General features: G+C 48.0%; 1 protein-coding gene across 1 annotated transcript in view; it reads left to right on the top strand.

Annotated features, from left to right (window-relative positions):
- LOC149320258 (mitochondrial disaggregase-like) overlaps window positions 1-20875 on the top strand; it is a 111497-nt gene that overhangs the window by 49492 nt on the left and 41130 nt on the right. The window contains exons 6-7 of the mRNA XM_089513216.1: window positions 6219-6316; window positions 19748-19862. Coding sequence (XP_089369342.1) covers window positions 6219-6316; window positions 19748-19862 — 213 coding nt within the window. The remainder of the gene's footprint in view (window positions 1-6218; window positions 6317-19747; window positions 19863-20875) is intronic.

Here is a 20875-nt window from a genome sequence, read left to right as displayed (position 1 = left end):
CCAGTGTGGGTCAGAGCGTTAGACCCCCTTCCCTTGCAGAGATGGGTGCCATGTTGGCACAGGGGGGCAGCAAGTAAAGCCATGGCCCTTTGGGCACAGAGGCCTCAGTTTGTTTGTGTGTCTTTGGAAAAAACCAGATCCCTATCTACCTGTGAAGCCTGTGCTCTGCCCCATCTTGGAGGCCCATTTATTTTCCTGGAAAAGAGGGTGATCATGTTAATTCGATCAGGCGGAGGCTCCGGAGGACAGGAGTCTCTTCCTATTACTTTAACTAGCCATGCAGAGCAATAAGGATGTCGGGGCTTGTCAGGGATGATGGCTGATGACACGGACACCTCCCTTTGTGCCGTGCGACGGAGGGGGGGGGGCTGCGCTCTTCCTCCTCCTGGCAGGCCCTGGACCTGGGGGTCTTTTTTCTGGGGTGGGGGGATTGGCACTTGGAACAGCAAACCTAACCTTTCACTCCCAGATTTGGGGTCAGTTTCTGCACTCTTGCAAAGAGCATAGCTCTGCTGAGGTTGTTGGGGGGAGCCTCCCAGTCTGTTAAATGCCCTGGCTCTCCCCCCCCCCCCTGCCTTCCTCAATTTCATTTATATGGTGCTGGGGTGGGCAACTCTCAGAAGCTTAGGGGTGAACTGGGAGGGCCCCCTCCCACTGTCTTCCCCACCCAGTTTCCTATGTTTTTAGGCCCTTATTTTTCAACCTAGAGGTCAATTTATGGATCACATTATGGGGCAGGACAGCGTCTCCCAATCCTAAAACGGCGGGGGGGGGGGCATAAAAAATATGGCAGAATCACCCATCACACCCCAAGGGGGCATTTAGGAGCATGTTATGGAGGGCTGTGAAGGCCACAAAAATGGCCGGAGGGGGGCACATTTTCTCCACCGCTGATGTTGAGGGTCCTGCCAATAGAGAGCTGATTGGACACTCCTAGAGTCACATTATCATCATCATCATCATCATCATTTTCATTTATACCCCGCCTTCCTCCCCGAAGGGACCCAAGGGCAGGGTTGTAACTGGGAAAGGAGGAACACGAGGTCATTGTCCACCACCGCCACCAGTAATGGGAAGTGGTTGACTTTCCAGACCCACATAGGCCTGTCCACAACCGTTCCAACTCCCTGGGCCACCAGCCCCACAGAATGGGCCCATTATCTCCCACTTGGGGCAATCTGGATGTAGCTGAGGGTGGCTTTCCTGAATCAAATGGAGCCCTTGCTGAGCAAACACACAACTCAGAAGCTGCAATGGTCTGGAGCCCAGAGGGCCTCACGGCCCCCTTTTTTGGTCCCTCTGGGGAGCCATGGTCATCCCCCCCCCCCCCGGCACCAGAGTAGATGTGATGCCAGACCACTTTGGGCTGCCATTTAAACAAAAAATGAGGCCCTGAGCCCCCAACCCTGACATAGTGCAGGAGGCCCTATTTTGGCAGAGGATTTGGCCAGAGAAGAGGGTTGGAGGGGGTCTAGGGCTGCCTGGGGCTCACAAGGGACCTCCCCATCCATGTGGCCCATGGACCTTGTGCTTTCCACCCTGCTGTAAGTGAATCAAGCCAGTGAGCCAGTCTGCCTCCTTCCAGGGCAGACCCAAAGGGGGCTGCATGCCTCCAAACCATGCCACTTTGGGCCAGCAGAAGGGTTCTCCTTTCCCCTAAACATGGCCTTGTCTGCTGTAGAATTTAGCTTAAATTTGTGTAATAGGGGAGCAGTGGCTCCATTGCCACGAGGGCCATAAGCCCAGCTGTGCCAGGTGGTGACAGGAACTGTCCAGATGCCCGGCCCGGTTTCCAGCACAGGTTCAGCCCCAGAGAGCTCCCTTGCAGCAACCATGAAGCCAACAGTGGACTTACCACTGGCCGCAGCGCTAGACCCACTGACCCTCCCTGTTCCTTGGCACAGATTGGCACCGCCTTCCACCAGCCCTTTGCATTGGCAGAGGTCATCTCAGCAGAGCAGCCCCCAGGGTCAGTCAGTGGCTGGTTTTGTATCTCACACGCAGACGCACACACAGATGCACACTTTGCCAGAGAGCCACCGACGGACAGAGTGGTCTCCCATCCATAATCCTCTCCCTGAGCCCCCCTGATATTGACAGTTATCTGGAATCCGAAGGAATTCATGACAAATGATTAAGAGGATGGAGTTAATAAAATTTGAAAAATTGAGACCCGTCACTCCTCTAAACTTTTTTCAATACCACCGATAGAAACATATTTCCCCAATGAGTGACCTTCTGCAGCTGCTCCGTTTTCGCAGAGCTGGGAATGAGCCGGCCAGCTATTTATCAAGTATTATAAGCTGGGGGGGGGGGGGAGAAGGCAGGGGGAGCAAAGTTGTTGGCAGCAGGTGCGTGGGGCGGAGGGACGGGTGGGCACAGGCTTTGCGCCGCCTCTGGCGTCGTCCAGGTGTGCCTTTCCTCCTGGAGATGGATGGACAGCCCGTGGGAGGTGACAAATGGCCTCCCATCCAGGCGCAAAGGCAGGATCCCTCTCAGCTGGGCTGACTGGTCAGTCAGTGAGTGGCTGCGGCTTTTGGGGCCAGCTGGCCCTGGGCCCCATGGAGGGCCTGAGGTCAGCCAGGGGCTCAAGGGGGACAGTGGCCACCTCTGCAAAGAAGCGGGGAAACAGCAGGACTCCAGAGCAGCCTGACATCGAGTTATTTATGGGAGCATAATATTTTATTGCCGTCTGTATTGGAGGTGAAGATCGACCGGTTTTTGTACAGTCTGGTTCTATCAATTATTGCGGCAATTAGTCAAGTCGTCACAGCCATTAACAGGGGGATTAGACCGATATTGGTTAGCCTCTGCTGCCGCTATGAATAGATCAGTAGGAGGACATGTAGGCCACCTAAGAGGAGGAGGAGGAGGATAGCTCCTTGGAGGGGAGAAAGTTTCCCATCTTCCTCCTCCTCTTTGGGAACAACACAAACAGATGCGTACGCGGCAGAGATGTGGGTCACTGTCTCTTTAAAAGACACCGAGTGGCCGGGGCTGGCAGTATATAATCCCACCCATCCCGGTCATATCCTTTATTGGATGTGACAAGGGCTCACAACAGAAATTACTCTGCGCCGGAGGTTTATGGAGCACATTTTTCATTCTGTAAGCAAATATAGATCTTTTTATGCCAGATCTTGGAAATAGCTAATTTCTGCCTTGCTCTTTCCGATTCCTCCCCAGCGGCAGAGGCGCTTGCGGTGACAGTCCCACTTGCACTTTGGGGAAAATGGTGGGTTGCAGAGGTTTGCATAGAAGAAACCTCAGTTGTACAGCGAGAATAAATATCACACACACCTGTTACTTTTCCTCAAATCCTCCTGGATGGTGAACTTGGTGATGGTTTCCTGCACCAAAGTCAGGCTTTCTCTGCCAAGCTCTACTCGGTCTCTCTTGGCTGCATCTGTAGTTGCTAGCCAGGACGCAGGTTTTCCAAAAAAGTGGAATTGAACAGTTCCTGGAGATGTTTCCAGAAAGCTGTGCAGTGCTCCAGATACCGTTACCCAATTTAGCATGTTTGGTTTAATATATTCTGCTCAAATGCATTCAGAGCTTTATGTGCTTTTATTGGGATATTAGTAACAATGCTAAGAGAATAGCATATGCTTCTCTTATTTAACAAAAAATGACTGTGCTAACAAAACCACTATATTTTAAGATCACACAAGGCACTAGAATCCCGTCTGATTTCGGAAGCTAAGCAGGGTCAGCCCTGTTTAGCCCTTGGATGGGAAACCACCCATGAATTACCAGGTGTTGTAGGCTGTTTTGCAGAGGAAACAGTGGGCAAAACTACTTCTGAGGATTCCTTCCTTAAGAAAATCCCATGAAATTTGTGAGGCCACCATAAGTCAACAGCTGACTTGAAGCTCCCCCTCCACCCAATAGAGAGCTATATCTGATATATCTCATATCAGCGGTGTAAGTTCCTTTTGTTGAGTACCTTCACCTTGGCTCACTAGATCCGTTGCCAGCGAAGAAAAGGCTGGTTCATTACAAGGAGCCGAGCATTCATTGTCACTAAAGGGCGGGTGGGAGTCTGTGGGCAGCCCACCACCTTTTTCTTGACCGCTTGTGATTGATTCGGAAGGAAGAGGTTTTGCAAAACAGGAGCATGCTTGACGGGGAGTTCATTTGTTAGTCTTTCCCTCTGAGCTCTAGGGTTTGTTGAAGCTTATTTTAGGAAAATAAAGGTAATATCCTATATATAGCCCATCAAACATTATGGATTGCAGTACAACTGGATAAACGTGTCTAGATAAACATTGGAAATTTTCCTGGAAAGTTGCTGGCAAGTCCCTGCTCACCATTGGACAGAGACCTTTGACAACTAGGGATGACACCTGGGACCTTCTGCATGGTGCGCCCATGGGCTGCCCTTGAATGGAGACCCCTCTGACAGCATGTCCTGAAGATGTGACCATGTTCCAGAGCCTGAAGGGCTATACCACCAGATTTTGGGCTCCTCTGTTGCTCCATATCACTCTTGGTCTCTTCTTCATCTCTTGTGGGGTGGGCTGCTTCTTGACAAGAACCCCCCAAAACAGCATAGAGTGGCCCTGCAGAGGGATTTTTCGTCTTTAAAATACAGCTCTTTGGCTGCAAAGCAACCTCTTCTATCTGAAAAAAGGGGGGGCTGCCATGTCCTTTGGGAGGTCACTGGGGACCCCAAGGGCTGATCTGGATGCTCCCCCCAAGGGTCTCGTGTGCCTGTGGGGCCACACAATCCCACCCCTGTCCTAGAGTGTGGAAATGTTAACATTTTTTAAGGAATGTAATGCCCAGAATCCTCTCAAATACTGGCTAGGAGATTCTGGGAGCTGAAGTCCAACAAGACTAAGTTCCCCAAGCTCTGGTTTTGGGAGTGTCTCTTGACCCTTGCAAGTTGAACTCTTTGATGGGCAGTTTGTGTGTTGCTCATAGACCTTATGGCGTTTCTGGTTGGTTCTTCATTGGCTTATGGCAAATTCTGCCCTCTGAGTAAGAAGAAGAACAACAGGGTGAAGAAGGTCTCTTTCCTTTCCCTTCTCCTGCAATGAAGGGCAACTGCTCTTCTGTCTTGGGCATTCCCAGGGTTGCCCCCAGTAGTTAATTCTCCAGCAGCCTGGATGGTGCTGTACTGCTGCCATTTGTTCTGATTTGTGCCAAGTCAGCCTGGCCCACCTGTTGCTCTTACCCAAAGCATACTTTCTCCTTTGCTAATGTTGTCATTATTTGTAAAGCCCTGGATATGCTGTAAGCGTTGAACAGAAATAAAGAAGAGTTTGCAAGCCTACAGACTTGCAAATTTAAAATAGAGAGAACAATTTAAACATTTAGAAGAGAGGAGAATTGGGCAGAAAGTTGACCAGGTGGGAGAGGGAAGAAAAAAGCACTAAGTAATCCTAGAGTACAAAAGAAAAAGATAGATATAATGTGTATAAAATAGTACATATAGGATATATTTCTTTCTTTATTTTTTAATATTATATCATTTATATCCTGTGTTTCCCTCAGTATGGGATACAAGGCAGCTCCCAGTTTGGGAAGTTTTAATAATCTCTAATGAGGTGAGTTTTTGTATTTTTTAATGATCTCCTAAAAGTGACACCCATTGAATGTTTGAAGGGAAAACAACTCCTCTATATCACATCTAATCATATAGAATAGGAAAGAAATGATACTGCAAAATAGTATGTATGGGACAAAGTAGAGGAGTGGAAAGATGAGTTTTTAATAAATCTCTGGAAGTGTGACCTGTGGAATATTTGAAGGAAAAGCAACTCATGTAGTCAGAGGAAGAGCAAGAGGGAGGTTAGGGTTAGGCATGCAGAGCCAGGCAGTTCCTCTTGTCCTTCTTATGGACTCAAAGGCCTTGTTCCCTGCTCCAGAGGCCATGGGGGGCATACAGAGCTGGGGTGGAGTGAGGGGCATATTGGTTTTCCGATGCCATGCGCTGCGCCTCGCTCAATTCTACATGGCCCCTGTCCCTGGAGCAGATTTCTCCTGCCAAAGGCTATTGTTGGTGGTGACATCTCCCTTTTGTTGCCTCCTTTAGGGTCCGTACGTGTCACCACTGGCGGCACATTGTCCCTTTCTGAAACAGGGCCAGTCGGAGCAAAGGTTAAAGAGGACCCCGGATTGCTTAGGGGCTGTAAGCTGCCCCCATCATAGGGTTCTTGTTCCACATGTTGAGCCCCGTTTCTTCCTTCCTTCCTTCCTTTCTTTCTTTCCAGGTGCCAACCCCCTGCAGAGAAACGAAATGGGGCACACGCCCATGGATTACGCCCGGGAGGGAGAGGTCATGAAACGCCTGAAAGCATCTGCAACAAAGGTGAGCATTCAGAAAGGCCGCCGGTTTCACTGTTTATACAGGAAATGGAAGATGGGAGGAGGGCAGCCCTGGCTCTTGGCTTCCAAGGGCAACCTGCTGGCAGCCCCTCTGCTCTCTCCGGTGGCTAAATGAGGCTGGCTCTTTTGAGATACAGGGGCAATGGAGTGACAGGTTTGCTAAATAGCAGGCAAATCATAGAATCATAGAGTTGGAAGAGACCACAAGGACCATCCAATCTAACCCCAATCTGCCATGCAGGAACTCACAATCGGAGCATCCCCGATTGTGAGTGCAACTATTAAATGAAGTGCAACTATTAAATGTAACTTTTAACTGAAGTCTCTGCCCAAAGCAAGCTACCTAAAGCAAATCCCACTGAGTATCTTGTCCTCTATCAGCCAACAAGAGCCCAGAGAAATAACATTGGAGATACCCCAAGCCAGTCATGTTCCTCTCCTCACCAGCCCTTCTGGTCGATGCCAGGCTCTCTCTGGGCAATTCTGCAGGGGCTTTTATAGACACTCTGGACAATGTGTGCCCCCACTTTAACTGCTGTGGCTTAGTGTTGTGGGACCATGGGATTTGTAGAGTTCTCATGACAGAGAAGGCTAAATATCTCACAAAACTACAAGTCCCATAATTCCATAGCATTGTACCATGGCAGTGAAAGTGGTGTCAAACTACTTACAGGAGCACCTTCTCCCATTTTGTCCGCCCCACCCCTTATGGTCCTTTCAGATGATCTTACTTCAGTCTAGAGAATCCAGACTGTCCATTGTCAACCAGAGGGCCTTCAATAGTGCGGCTCCTAGGCTATGGAATGGCCTGCCGGAGGAGATCCGCCACATTGCCACCCATGTGGCCTTCAAAAAGGCTGTTAAGATGGAGCTCTAATGGCAGGCCTTTCCAAATTAGCCTCCCCTCCCTGAGCACAATAGCATCTTCCTTTCCTCTTTTCCCCAACTCTGTTGATTTGATCGTTATAACATTTTATATTGTAATTTATTTAATTTTGTTTTACAATTTGGGCTGGGAGCTTGGGAGGGGGATAAATTTTAATTGGATTTGATATGTAACACATTGTTTTTACATGTTGTAACTCACCTTGATTCCCCATCAAAAAGGTGGGCTATAAATAAATTATTATTATTATTAAACTGCTTTATTTCTGCAGTCTGGATGCACCCTGACATAAACGTCTAAGCAAAATAATAATGCTTATTGCGATAAGTGGTTATCTGTCTTTATGTCTGATGGGTTAGGGTTGCAGTCTTAACAGGTGGTTGGTACCATTTCCTCCTTACATTTCATGGTTGTGCTGAATACGTGCCCTTTTATAAGCAGAATCAGATGCTGGGCTGATACAGAGCTTGAACCGAAGCTGCAGAAGCTTCCAGGAGGAAGGAGCTAAGAAAGACCACCCCAAAAGGGCAGCATGCCAGCGGCCTAGTTCTCTCCAGAGAGAAGCTGCAGCTGCCACACCATGTGGCTTCCCTCTGGAGTAAAAAGAACCCGGTGCTTCCGGGTTCTTCAGTGCCTTAAAAAGAACCCGCACTCGTGACGTCACCAATGTGTGTCATCGGGCAGGCGCCGTTTGGACACCGTGCAGTGCTTATGTCACAATGGCTGCGCCCTTATACATGGGACGCAACCATTAGTACGCCGCCACTCTGTACTAGAGTTAGGGACCATGCAGTTGGTGCGTGCTCCCTAACCCCAGTATCGCCGTCACCACGCCCCTTTCGGCCCGTCTGTCTCAGGTCAAAGTTAGCATATCAGGTCAAGAAGGGCAGTTCGATGGGACAGGTTGCAGTGCACACATCATCTTGATTCTCATCATAACAACTTTCTTCCATTTTCCTCCTTCTACACTCTCTGTAGTTGGTTGCGCCTTCTCCAAAGAAAGACTTTTGACTTATATGCTGGACACAGATAGATCCCATCCAACGTGGCTGATGGCCAACCCTGATTGTGCCTCTCATTGACCACACTGCCCTTTTGAATGTCACGGAAGAGGAGAGGAGAGGAGGCAGCAGCCTATAAGGTGGCCCATCATTGTTCTCTGCTTCTGCTAGACCAAGACAACTGTGGGGGCGGGGGGCGGGGAGGCAGTGGCCATTTATCAGGGGCCCTCTTCCCCAGTTGCTCTGGGTCTTCAGATGTGAGCAGATGGGACACTATGGCACTTCCAGTTTTGTTTTTGGCTGATTGGGAAGCAAGGAGGTAGAAAAATGGGGAGTGGTCTTGAAATGCAGCTGTGTTTTCTGGAACTGGTTACTGTGGAAGGTGTTGGAAAGGAACTTGAAAGAAACACTAGAGCTCGTTTGTACCACTTGGATGCATATGTAGGATGGAATCGTGAAGCGCACCATGACTTCATGGCCCCAGAGAGGCCAGCTTGGTGGCATCTCAGTCTGCTTAGGTGCAGGACCATGCCAGCATCCATCCTTCTTGGCCAGCAGATACAGTATAAGCGCTGAGGTTACTGGGAAGAGACTGGGAAGAGCAGCCATGTTGCCAGTTCCAGAACCTTTGGAAAAGAGCAATGGGTTTCCTGCATTAGCAGAGGCCTGGGCAGAGTGGTTCTTGAGCTCCCTTCCAGATCTACAGCTTGGGAGCAGTGGCTTTCCTGCTGAGGGTTACCTGTTCTTCCAAATTCTGGCACCATTTGAAGCCCTGCCATGCATGCAAGGCTGGAAGGTGTCCCAGCTGTTCCTGGAGCCGAGTCCTGCCCCAGAAGTGGGGGTGGGATGTGGGGGGCATTGGAGTTGCCTTGCCAAGACCCACATGCCATAGGACAGTGACCAGTGTGGCTATCGGTATCCCGGTGGCACTCAATCCAAGCACTCAGGGAAGGAGTGCTTCTCTGTAGTAGTCAGCAAGGGATAGAGAGTGCTTGGATCGAGTGCCACCGGGTTACCGTTTCCAATGTATATAAAAGACATGTCAGAAGTTGGATTCTTAAATCTCTGCAAGGAGCGAGGAAACAGAGAGCGAGAAGGCCTTGTGAAGTTTAATAGGCCTCTGGAGCCTTCCTTCATCAAGAAAAGCAGGCCCTTTTGAGGGGGGGGGGGAATTGCCAATTATTAGAAAAGTGTCTTCTATTTTCTGATATAAACCCGTCTGATGATGTGGGGAGAAGAGCTGCAGGGAGATTGGCTCATGGAAAGGTGTTGGCGAACGAAATGGCCCCGTGTGTGTATAAAACTGATGCGCTCCTCAGGGCTGCTCCGTGATGAATGTGCCACTGAGGGGGACACAATGGTGCCGGCAATGGCAACAGAAGGGTTGCCCAAACTGCTCTCCATCCTGCTGAGAGTCTTTGAGAATTTATTGCCCCTTTTACTCACTGCTGGAGGATGGCTTGGTGAGGCTATTAACAGCATGGATGCTTCCCATCTGTTTTTTTACATGTGCTGGTGACAAGAGCAACAAGGAGTGTTTGCATGTGAATTTAGTTGGACTTTCAGAAGGGTCTCCTGCTTGCTTGGTTTGGACAGATCTGGCCCTCAAGGACGGCCACATTCTTGTTGGAAGCCTTTGGGACGCGGCCAGAGGAGGAGGCGGTCAGTGGGTGGCATTTAAGCCGGCTGGTGGGCTGAGGGTTGTGAGGAGCCACAAGGGCCTTTACTTCTTCATCTGCTTCTCCCGTTTGCTGTATGATTCTGGGAAGGTGAGACATCTGACACATCTGCTGACCGACTGCCTGCCTTAAGGGGACTTCCAGTGTGTGTTGAGCCCAAGGCCAGCTACTGACCTCCCGCTGGTCTGGTCCAGGAGTGGGAGATGAATGGACAGATGCAGAATTAGGAGAGACTGTGTCGCCTGAGCAGAAGAGCCCTTGGAGGCCTTGTTGGCTGTCCTGCAGATCCTAGTTGAGAACCTTTCGGACCGTCGGAGGCAAAAGCAGGGCTCTGCCAGTCTTCTGATGCTGGGGTTTCGTACAGCTTCCATATCAGACAAAGGCTGCCTTGTGTCTTCACTGCAACTACAGCAGCCTCCTTGGACTTCTTACAGCCAGGCCAGGTTGGCACTGGGGCTTCCCTGCTTTGGACCTATTATGAGATGCAACTCATGGGAAAAGACCATAATACTGGGAGAAGAGGAAGGCAGTAGGAAAAGAGGTGGATTGATTCAGTGAAGGAGGCCATGGTTGTTGCCTGGAGTCTGCAAGACCTGAGCAGGCAGTTGATGATCAGGGCTCTTGGAGACTGCTCATTCACAAGGTCGCCATAGTCAGAGCCAACTTGATGGCAAGTAACAACAACAACAACCCAGGTTGTCACTGCCTCATAATGGTTCTTTATCCAGCCGTGGTACACACCAGATGAAGCCACTGCCCATTTTGTTTTTTCCCAGGGACTTGCTCATCCCATCCTGGGGTCAGCCAGATCTCTTCTGCCTGTCTTCCTGGCCGAGGATGCAGGTCCCCTGATGGAGAACAGAGCATGTGGTCAGGTCCATTTGGGCATCTCAGGGTGCCCAGCAAATGAGTTTCCCAGAGACCAAAGATCTTGTCTCCTTGCTATGAAAACGGGGTTGATGAATCAGGAATCTACAATGTAGGCCTTCAGGCTGTAATCAGGAGGCTGCAGGACATTTTTGTCACCTGGTCATTGGAAGTAGCAAGCGTCCTTTGTTCCAAGATATCCTTGGTTTGTGCATAGCTCCGAGCAGCTTCTCCTAAGTCATATGGAAAAGACAGCTGCTCAGTTGTGAATCCACACATGGCCATTTCCACCCACCAAACAACTGGCTGTGCTTTCAGGATCCATTGTTAGCTTGCACGAGAATTCTCCATGTCCTCATTCTTCTTAATATCTGGAGGATTGGTTGAGTAAGTCTGTTGCAGCAAAACAGCAAGCAAACCTTTGCAGGCATGTGAAAGACTAACAAACTGTATTGTGACAGAAGCCTTCACCTACTAGAACCTGCTTCAGCTCAGGCCTTAAGAGAGAGTTTAAAGACAATCTCTACTTGAACCTCATTGCAAAAGTCCCATCTCATCTGCCAAGGTATGCCTGCAACTTCAAGAGCCATCTCTTGGAACAAAACTCTATAAGGAAGGTAAAAGGAATTTGTATTCTTGAAGATCTGGGATGAAGAGACCTGCCATAAAATCAAAAGTTCTTCCTAATGTTGAATTGGAATCTCTACCTGTAGCTTGCATCCACTGCTCTGTTGTGTCCTATTTTCTGGAGCAGCAGAAAACAAGCTTGCTACCTCCTCAATGTGACATTCATTCAAATACTTAAACAGGATTATCATATCACCTCTTAACCTTCTCTTCTCCAGGTTAAACATCCCCAGCTCCCTAAGGCATTCCTCATAGGGCTTCATGGTTTGCAGACCATTCACCATTTTGGTGGCCTTCCTTTGGACATGCTCCAGTTTCTCCACATCCTTTTTGAATTGTGGTGCCCAGAACTGGACACAGGATTATTCCAGGTGAGGCCTAACCAAAGTAGAATAGAGTGGCACTCTTACCTCCCTTGATCTAGACACTGAATTCTAATCCTGCCTTCGGGGTTATTAGCTACTCCTAATTTGGCATCATTTGCAAATCTGATAGGCCTGGCTTTTATTCCACACTCTCAACTTTTATGCTAGTTCCCAGGATTACATCACCCTTCTGCTTAAAAAAGAAAAGAAAATCCTTCTTCATTGTCCAAGAAGACTGTGGCCTCTTTTTGCAAACTGTTTGTATAAAGGGAACTTTGTTTTTGTTCCTAATTTCCCGAGCTTCTTCGTTGGACTACAGTTGTTCCCATAAATGGAGGGATGTGACTGGGAGGAGTGCCAGGGTGGTGAATAGGCAAGAAAAGGCCAGGAGCCCAATTACCTGCTTTGGAAGGAGCCCACTGTTTCTGCTTCAAGGTGAGGCTGCCTTCAGGCTAAAGGAACAGAGCCTCTCTCCTTGGCAGACATTGGAGGTATGACTGAAAAGGGAGGCTTCTAGGTAGGGCACCATCAGCTAGATGAAACTGGTGAGAGGCTTGGCTTGGACCCTTGGCCCTCATGCGGTTGCCCACCTCTGTTTGACCCCTTGGGAGCCCTGTGACGCTATTTCAGCTTCTTATTCTGGTCTGATTTTCTGTATTACAGCTTCAAAAGATGAAGATAAGGAGGAAGTACAACAGAAGGGGGTCTGAATGGAAAGGAGTGTAATCTGGTCCTTCCACTGGCTTGCTTTCTCAGCAGAGGCTCCTAAAGGGAGATAGTCTCTTTCAGGTGGTCTGGACAAGAACTGAACAGTGGATGGAGCCTCCTTTGAGAGGTTGACAGGTCATCTACAATACCAGGAAAGATTCTGGAGCAGATCATTAGACAGTTAGTCTGTGAACATCTAGAAGGCAATGCCATAATCACAAAAAGTCAACATGGGTTTCAGAGAAAGAAGTCATGCCAGACAAATCTAATCTCTTTCTTTGATAAAATTACCATCTTGGTAGATGAAGGGAATGCTGTGGATATAGTATATCTTGATTTCAGTAAGGAAAGGTTTGACAAGGTTTCCCATGACATTCTTGCAAACAAGCTTGTAAAATGTGGGCTAGACAAAGTAACTGTTACATGGATTTGTAACTAGTTGACCGGCCGAAGCCAAAGAGTGCTCAACAATGCCTCCTTTTCATCCTGGAGAGAAGTGACCAGTGGGGTCCCACAGGGCTCTGTCCTGGGACCAGTGCTATTCAGCATCCAAAGGAGTGTCCAAAGGAAGGCGGCTAAAATGGTGAAAGGTCTGGAAACCATGTCCTATGAGGAATGACTTAAGGAGCTGGGGATGTTTAGCCTGGAGAAGAGACGGTTAAGAGGTGACATCATAGCCCTGTTTAAATATTTGAAGGGATGTCATATTGAGGAGGGAGCAAGCGTGTTTTCTGCTGCTCCAGAAAACAGGACCAGGAACAATGGATGCAAGCTCCAGGAAAAGAGATTCCACCTCAACATTAGGAGGAACTTCCTGACAGTAAAGGCTGTCTGACAGTGGAATAAACTCCCTCGGAGTGTAGTAGAGTCTCCTTCTTTGGAGGTCTTTAAGCAGAGGCTGGATGGCCATCTGTCGGGGATGCTTTGATTTGGATTTCCTGCATGGCAGAATGGGGTTGGGCTGGATCAGGGCCCCTGTGGTCTCATCCAACTCTATGGTTCTATGATTTTATCTCTTGGGGTTCCTTCAGAGATGGATTGCCTGCAGTGGCTGGGGGGTTGGAGTCAGTGGCCCTTTAGGGTTCCTTCTGACTCTGTAATTCTATAGTTTGGGGTTTACTCAGAAGCAAAACCCAATGGGGTCTTAATCCAAGGCAGGCATACCTAGGATTCCATCCTGAATGGGTTGTTGTACCAGTTGCCATTGCAATGAGATCTACAAGTTGATGGCTTGCTTGGCCAAGAAACTTCTCTGTTTCTGAGAAAAAAGGAAAGGGACCTGATTTTTCGCACTGTGGTCTTCCTTCCAAACCTTCTGATGCTCAAGATGTTCCTGGAATAGAAAAGACTCTTTTATTCTCACTGAGACTAACCAGGTCTTGGGCTTTTTTTACATCTCCCCCCCCCCCCCCCAGCCTTCCTGTCAGTCCGATCTCTGATAATATATATTACCACCAAGCCTATTTTATGTATTATTTTGTTCTGAAAACGTTTTTTTTTTTTTATAAAAAGGCAAGCAAAAAAAGAATTGGCCAATATATTCAGAAAGACATAGATGTATTGATGGGACCGGAGTCGTTTGAGGCTGGTGATTGATGCAGCGCCTGGAGGGAGCGACTTTGTCGGCTGGGGCTCTGGATTCAATCCAGCAAGTGCCCTTCCGTTGCTCCGTGGGGATCTTCCGGGAAGTTATTGCTCCATATTGCTGAAGCATTGGGGCGGATGGGGGTTCGACTCCGTCACACGCGAGGCAGAGAGCAGCAGCAACAGCCGACGTTGCTTTGGCTCTTTATCTCATTTTTATGTATATATGTATTTATTTATTTATTTTGAAAAATCTTAGGTTAGTGGAAAGCACTGGCAAACTGTCCTGATGACTCTTTGCTGCTGGATTTGAAGCTGCAGAAAGCAGGTTACCTTTCTGCTGTTCCCAAAATGAGTGTGGGCTTTGGTGCTGTTTCTGCGAAGGAAAAGATTTTGGACTGGAGGTGAAGGATGCTTGTTTTCTGGTGCTCCAGAGACTAAGACTCGGAGCAGTGGATGCAAGCTACAGCAAAAGAGACTCCACCTAAACATTAGGAAGAACTGCCTGGCAGAAAGAGTTGTGGAAGATGCTATTGCCTCACTGGAGGCTGGTTTTAAACAGAGGCTGAATGGCCATCTGTCTCAGGGAGGAGGACTTGAATGGTGTCTTTCTGCATGGCAGAAAGGGTTGAACTGGATGGACCTCAAGGGGGGCTGCCTGGTCCAGACACCTGCCAGAGCAAGAAACACTCCTGAAAGATTCCCATCCAGCCTCTGCTTGAAGACTTTCAAAAATGAAGAGCCAGCCAACAGCACCTCCCACTATTGATCAGTTCTTACAGTAAAACAGTTCTTCCTTATGTTTAGGTGGAATTGCTTGTTGTTTGTATCCATTGGTTTGTGTTCCAGTTTCTGGAGCAATAGAATCTTCCACTTGGCAGCCCTGCGGATATTTAAAGACTGCTGTCTTGCCATTTCTCAGTCTTCCCTTCCCCAAGCTAAACATATTAATCTCCCTCAGTCGTTCTTCACAAGGCTTCGTCTCCAAATCTTTGATCACTTTGGTCAGCCTCTTCTGGACACACTCCATCTGGTCAGTCTCCTTCTTGAACTCTGGTGCCCAGAACTGGACGCAGTACTATTCCAGGTGAGGCCTGACCAAAGCAGAGTAGAGTGGCACTATGCTCTCCTTTGATCTAGACACTACACTCCTGTTGATGCAGGCTTGGATTGCATTGGCCGTTTTAGCTGCTGCATCACATTGTTGACTCATGTTTAGCTTGTGGCTGAATTGACTGAGGAGCTAGCCTGTTTGCAGTCAGCCGTGTACTTCTGGAGAGGGGTATAAAAACAGCAGCTGCTTCCTACTTTTTCTTCCATCCCAAGGGGGAACCTGCCTCTCTGACCAGGAATTTGTTTTGAAATTGGAGAGTCTGTGGTTCCAGCTCCCCTGATGGCCCCAGACCCCCCCTTCCATGGACACCCCTACTTCCTCATGTTACCAATGTTGGCATGCCAGGGGTAATTACTGAGTAGGAAGCACATTTTGCACATTTATTTGTTTTATTTATTTAGGTATTTATATCCCGCCCTTCAGCCCTAATGGCTCTCAGGGCCGCTTATAATAATATTTTTAATCAGACAGTTCCCTACCCTCTGGCTTACAATCTAAAAGACACGACACAAAAGGAGAAGGGAATGGTGAGGGGGGCAGGGGATCAAGTCCAGCATTCTCCTCTCCCTCTGAGGCCTGGACCAAGGCAGATGGACCGGAGGGAGGACTCTGCTTCTTCCAGGCAGGCCTGGTGGAGCTAGCCTGCCTCTCTCCCCTTCAAGATGGTGGATGAAGGGAGGGCTTGTCTTCTTTCAGGCAAGGCAGTTGGAGCTCGCCTGCCCCTCTCTCTCCCTTCAAGATGGTGGCTGAAGGGAGGGCTTCATGCACAAAGGCACCCTTTTCATTCACCCACTTGTTGTTGTTAGGGTTAACTGCCCTGAAGTGCACTCTGCCCCATGGTGACCCTGTGGATGAGACCCATCCAAGACCCGCTGATCCTCCGCTGCTCTGCTTAGGTCCTACAAATCCATGCCCATGGCCTGCCTGCTTCAGTCCATCCATCTGAGATGCGGCCTTCCTCTCTTTGCGCTTTCTTCTACCTTTCCAAGTATTATCACCTTTTCTAGTGAGTCCTGCCTTCTCTTGATGTGGTCAAAGTACAACAGCCTAAGTGTCATGTTCTTGGCTTCCAGGGAGAGTTCTGGCTTAATCTGAACCCGTTTGTTTGTCCCTTTGGCCATCCATGGGATCCTCAGCACTCCCCTCCAGCACCACTTCTCAAATGAATTGCTTTTCTTCCTGTCTACTTTCTTCACCATTCAGCTCTCACATCCATACATGGGGATGATGGGGAATACAGTGGCTTGGATGATTCTAACTTTCAGGGTCAGTTGAATCTCTTTGCTCTTTAGGATCTTGCCTAGTCCTTTCATGGCAGCCCTTCACGTTCCTAGTCTTCTTCTGAGTTCTTGACTACAGTGCCCATTCTGATCAATATTTGATCCAAAGTATGGGAACTCATTAGCTGTTTCAGTTTTCTCTTTATCTAGGAGATAATGTTCAGCATTAAGCCTTCCTTGGCACTCATGCTTTGTGCACATGTGAAGGCGCTGTCTTCACTTGTTCCAGGGTTGAGGACTCCCATTGCAGCCCTGTTTGGGGGTAAGCAACAAAGAGTCCCTCACTTAATCCAGACATACCGGATGATGATGTTGTTCTTGTTTGCAGTCAAGATGATTGCAGTTTACAGCAACTCTATTGAGTGAGAGACCCACAAGAATCCCAGTCATCAAGAGCCCTACTCAGGTCCTGCAAACTCAGAGTTGTCATTACTTCCATGATGGAATCAATCCACCTGTAGCACTCTGTCCTCCTTTTCCTCTGCCTTGCCACATTTCCCAGCATTATTGTCTTTTCTAGTGAGCCAGGTCATCTCATGATATGCCCAAAGTACAATAGTTTGGATATTTTTGGCTTGCAGGGATTGTTCAGTTGGTCTCGAACCCATGTATTTTTCTTTTTAGCCATCCACAGCATCTGCTGAACTCTTCTCCAGCAGCACATCTCAGATGAGCCGATTCCCTTCCTCTCAGCTTTCTTCACTGTCCAGCTTTCACAGCTGCCAAGAAAAACTGGATCTTATCTAGGAGCCCTAGTGGCACAGGGGTTAAATGCCTGTCCTGCAACCACTCACTCAAAACCAGAAGGTTGCGAGTTCAAGACCAGCAAAAAGGGGCTCAAGCTTGACTCAGGCTTACATCCTTCCAAGGAGGTTGCCAAAATGAGGAGCCAAATTGTTAGGGGCAATGAGCTTACAGTTGTAGACTGCTTAGACACTGTTAGTTCAGTATGAAGCAGTATAGAAATGAAGCTGCTTTATTTGTTTTGTTTTGTTTTGTCCAGTGTCATTGTTTGTTTGTTTTTCCACAGTGAGTCATGTTTGTCATGTATCTTCTAAGTGAGTGCATCCATTTCCCCACCTTGGGAAGAAGCCCAGCAGGGGATTAAATGGGATGCCCAGATAACTAGGTAAATATATAAAAGCATCTGTACCCAGATCTGCTCCAGCTTCCCATCCATCACAAGTAGACAGAGAGAGAGAGAGAAGAGCAGAAACCCACTTGTTTCCAGAGGAAAGGCTTGTTGCCTCATCCTTTTGCCTCCTGGGATTCTGGGCCAGACGGATGAACAGTGAGACCTCGCTGGCTCTTCGCTATTTAGCTTGACTCCCTTATGCCCATTTCATTGTGTGGGATAACATTCTGTGAATTGCTCAGTAATCCCTCCTGTCCCATCCTTTGCAAGGGGAGAAAACACACACTGAGTCAAAGGAAGATACCCAAATCCAGGCAAGAGAGAAGCGATGAGGAGCTAGTTAAAGCCTGGACATGTTCCAGAGACCTGGCTCCATTGTCCAGTTGAGGATTCCTGTGGCCGCTGGACAAAGACTTAGGCCAAGATATGAGGCCTTCCCTTGGTCTTCTGCAGCCATGCTCTGCATTCGCCAAGGAAGAAGTGGGGATTGCTCTCCTCATAGAATCATAGAGTTGGAAGAGACTGCAAGGGCCATCCAGTCCAGCCCCCCTGCCATGCATCCCCAACAGTCCTCTTCCCAAGGCTTCCCATTTGGGGCAGGGGACGGGGAATTGATGGATGCGCAATGATCAGCTGTGTCTGGTGGCTCCTGAACTTTTCAGGACTGTGGCTGAGGAGCGGTCTGAGCACTTGGTCATCTCTGTCTTGGGTCAATTTCCAATTTGGAAGCAGACAGCAAATGATCCCCTTTTCATTTTGCTGTGTTTTTTCCTGTTTCCTGAGCTGGGTCATTGGTGTCTTTGGGCCGGTGGACCTCCTGGTCTCCTGCATGCGCAGTTGATTGCAAAATACCAGGTGGGTCAGCTGTGCAGGACGAGGCATTTAGGTCACCAGAGTCTGAAGGGTCTGTTTTACCTTTTATCTGGAAGGTCTGAGGGATTCTTTACCTTTTTCTTTATTTTTGAGTTTATTCTCTTCTGCTTTCTCTGCTTTTTTGAATTTTCTTCCTAGTATTTTTGTTTTTGTTATGTGCTTTCAATTTGCTGCAAACTTATGGCAGCCTTAAGATGAACCTATCACATGGTTTTATTGGCAGAATTTGTCCAGTGGGGTTTGGCCACCCTGGCCTTGCTCTGTGGTTGAGAGAGTGTGACTTGCCCAAGGTCACCCAGTGTGTTTCCATGGCCAAGTGGGGATTCAAACCCTGGTGTCCGTATCCTAGTCCAACACGCAGACCACTACATCACACTGGCTCTCAGTAGTACATTTAATAAGATTAGAATTTTTACTGCCTTCCTATCTTACTGTGTTTGTGGTGAGGTACAGACTGCCCAAAAAGAGCGGCCTGCCAGTGGCCTAATTTCCTCCGGACGGAAGCCGCAGCCATCAAACCATGTGGCTTCCCTATGGAGGAAAAAGAACCCAGAAAGACCGGGTTCTTTTTGCACTGTAGGGCCAACGTAACGAGTGTGCCAGTGGTGCATTCGTTACGTAAGTGCCTTGCGGTGCCATGCGGACACTGTGTGGACACTGTGCAGCGCTTACATAACAATGGCGGTGCCTGTGTACATAGGGCAGCACCATTATTACAGTGTCATGTTAGGGTTAGGGACTGTGCGGTTGCCATGTGGTCCCTAACCCTAAAATAGGTGTTAGTACAGCACATCATGCCCGTTTGTATCGAGCCTGTGTGTCTTGCTTACTTCCCCCTTCCAGCTGTTCTGGCTATTTGATATGAGCAGGAATAGTTGGATGTAGATGTTTTGAAAAACAGATAGTACAGTCGGCTCTCCTTATCCATGGATTTTGTACGCACAGATTCAAGCATCCACGGCTTGAATTCTCAACTTTATACTCAAAAAAGTATAAATTCCAAATAGCAAACTTTGATTTTCCATTTTATATAAGTGTCACCATTTTGCTCTGCCATTATATTTAATGGGACTTGAACATCCACAGATTTTGTTATCCACTGGGGTCCTGGAACCAAAGCCCAGCAAATAACAAGGTCCCACTGTATATATTGAGAGGATGTGTATACTGAAAAGCATCATGCAAAGAAACATACTAAATAATAATACCCATTTCCCATAAAGAACCTGCTGATGTCAGAGGTACGCTTGTGTTGCACGGCTAATTGCTGAATGCACTTCTTTCCCTTCCCACAGTTCCGGGAAGATCAGCGCAAGAGAGAAATAGAGGAGCGCCGGAGGTTTCCTCTGGAGCAGAGGCTCCGTGAACATATCATTGGTCAAGAGAGCGCCATCGCAACTGTTGGGGCTGGTGAGTTTGGGGTCCCAGGGTTTTGTTAGCCAGATGCTTTAAAATCCCGGCTCAGCAGCTAATGGGGCACATGCCCATGAACGTTTGTGAGCCCACAAGTATTTAGTGTTTATATCATCATTTGAATATTGTCTTGTAGACCCAATTCCTCACAAACTTAACAAGTTAAGGCATAATATATACTTAATAAAATTTGTTCTTTGCTATCAAGCCAACTTCAGTGGCCACCCATTGAAGGAGAGATTCAAGAAGGTCATCAGCTGCCCATCTCAGGTCTTGCAAACTCAGGGCAGCCATTGTGCCTTTCTTGAAAGAGTCAGGCCGCCTTGTGCTTTTTCTTCTGTCTTAAAATGCTACTATCTTTTTCAGGGAATCATATTTTCCCAAGATATGTCTCAAATATGATAGTCTCAGATTAGTCATTTTGGCTTCTAGTGAACATTGAGGCATAATAAAGTACAACATTTCATACATAATAATGAAGATAAAGAGAGCCAGCATGGTCTAGTAATGTGAGTGTTGGACTATGACTCTGGAGACCATGGTACGGACCGGACCCCCTTTCCTCAGCCATGCAAACCTACTGGGTCCCCTTGGCCAAGTCTCACTCTCTCAGCCTAAAACGAAGGCAAAGGCAAGCCTCCTCTGAACAGATCTTGCCAAGAAAACACTGTGATAGGTTCACCTTAGGAAATGACTTAAAGGCATGCAACAGCAACAACTGCAAAGATAAAAGATAAGAAAATACCCCCTTAAAAGACCCTTCTGCCCCCAACCAGTTGAGAGCCAAAGGCCCATTGAAATAAAAAGCTCTGCTCTGTTCCAAAGTTTAAAAATCCAAGTCGGTTATAAACAGTTAGCAACAGCCAATAACAACAGCAACAAAGAGGGCTATAAAATGGAACACTCTGTCAGCATGTTATTCAAACTAAACAAAACATTAACTGGTAGCAGTTATAAAGCTCAAAGAAGGCCATAAAACAGTAAAATAAAGAAGATAAAGAGCCTAAATA

The sequence above is a fragment of the Sceloporus occidentalis genome, unplaced genomic scaffold (assembly GCF_023333645.1).
Source record: "Sceloporus occidentalis isolate IW3139 unplaced genomic scaffold, rSceOcc1.0.p SCAF_2, whole genome shotgun sequence".
Lineage (NCBI taxonomy): Eukaryota > Metazoa > Chordata > Lepidosauria > Squamata > Phrynosomatidae > Sceloporus > Sceloporus occidentalis.
Note: the sequence above shows the minus strand (reverse complement) of the source record. Positions and strands in the feature narration are given on the sequence as shown.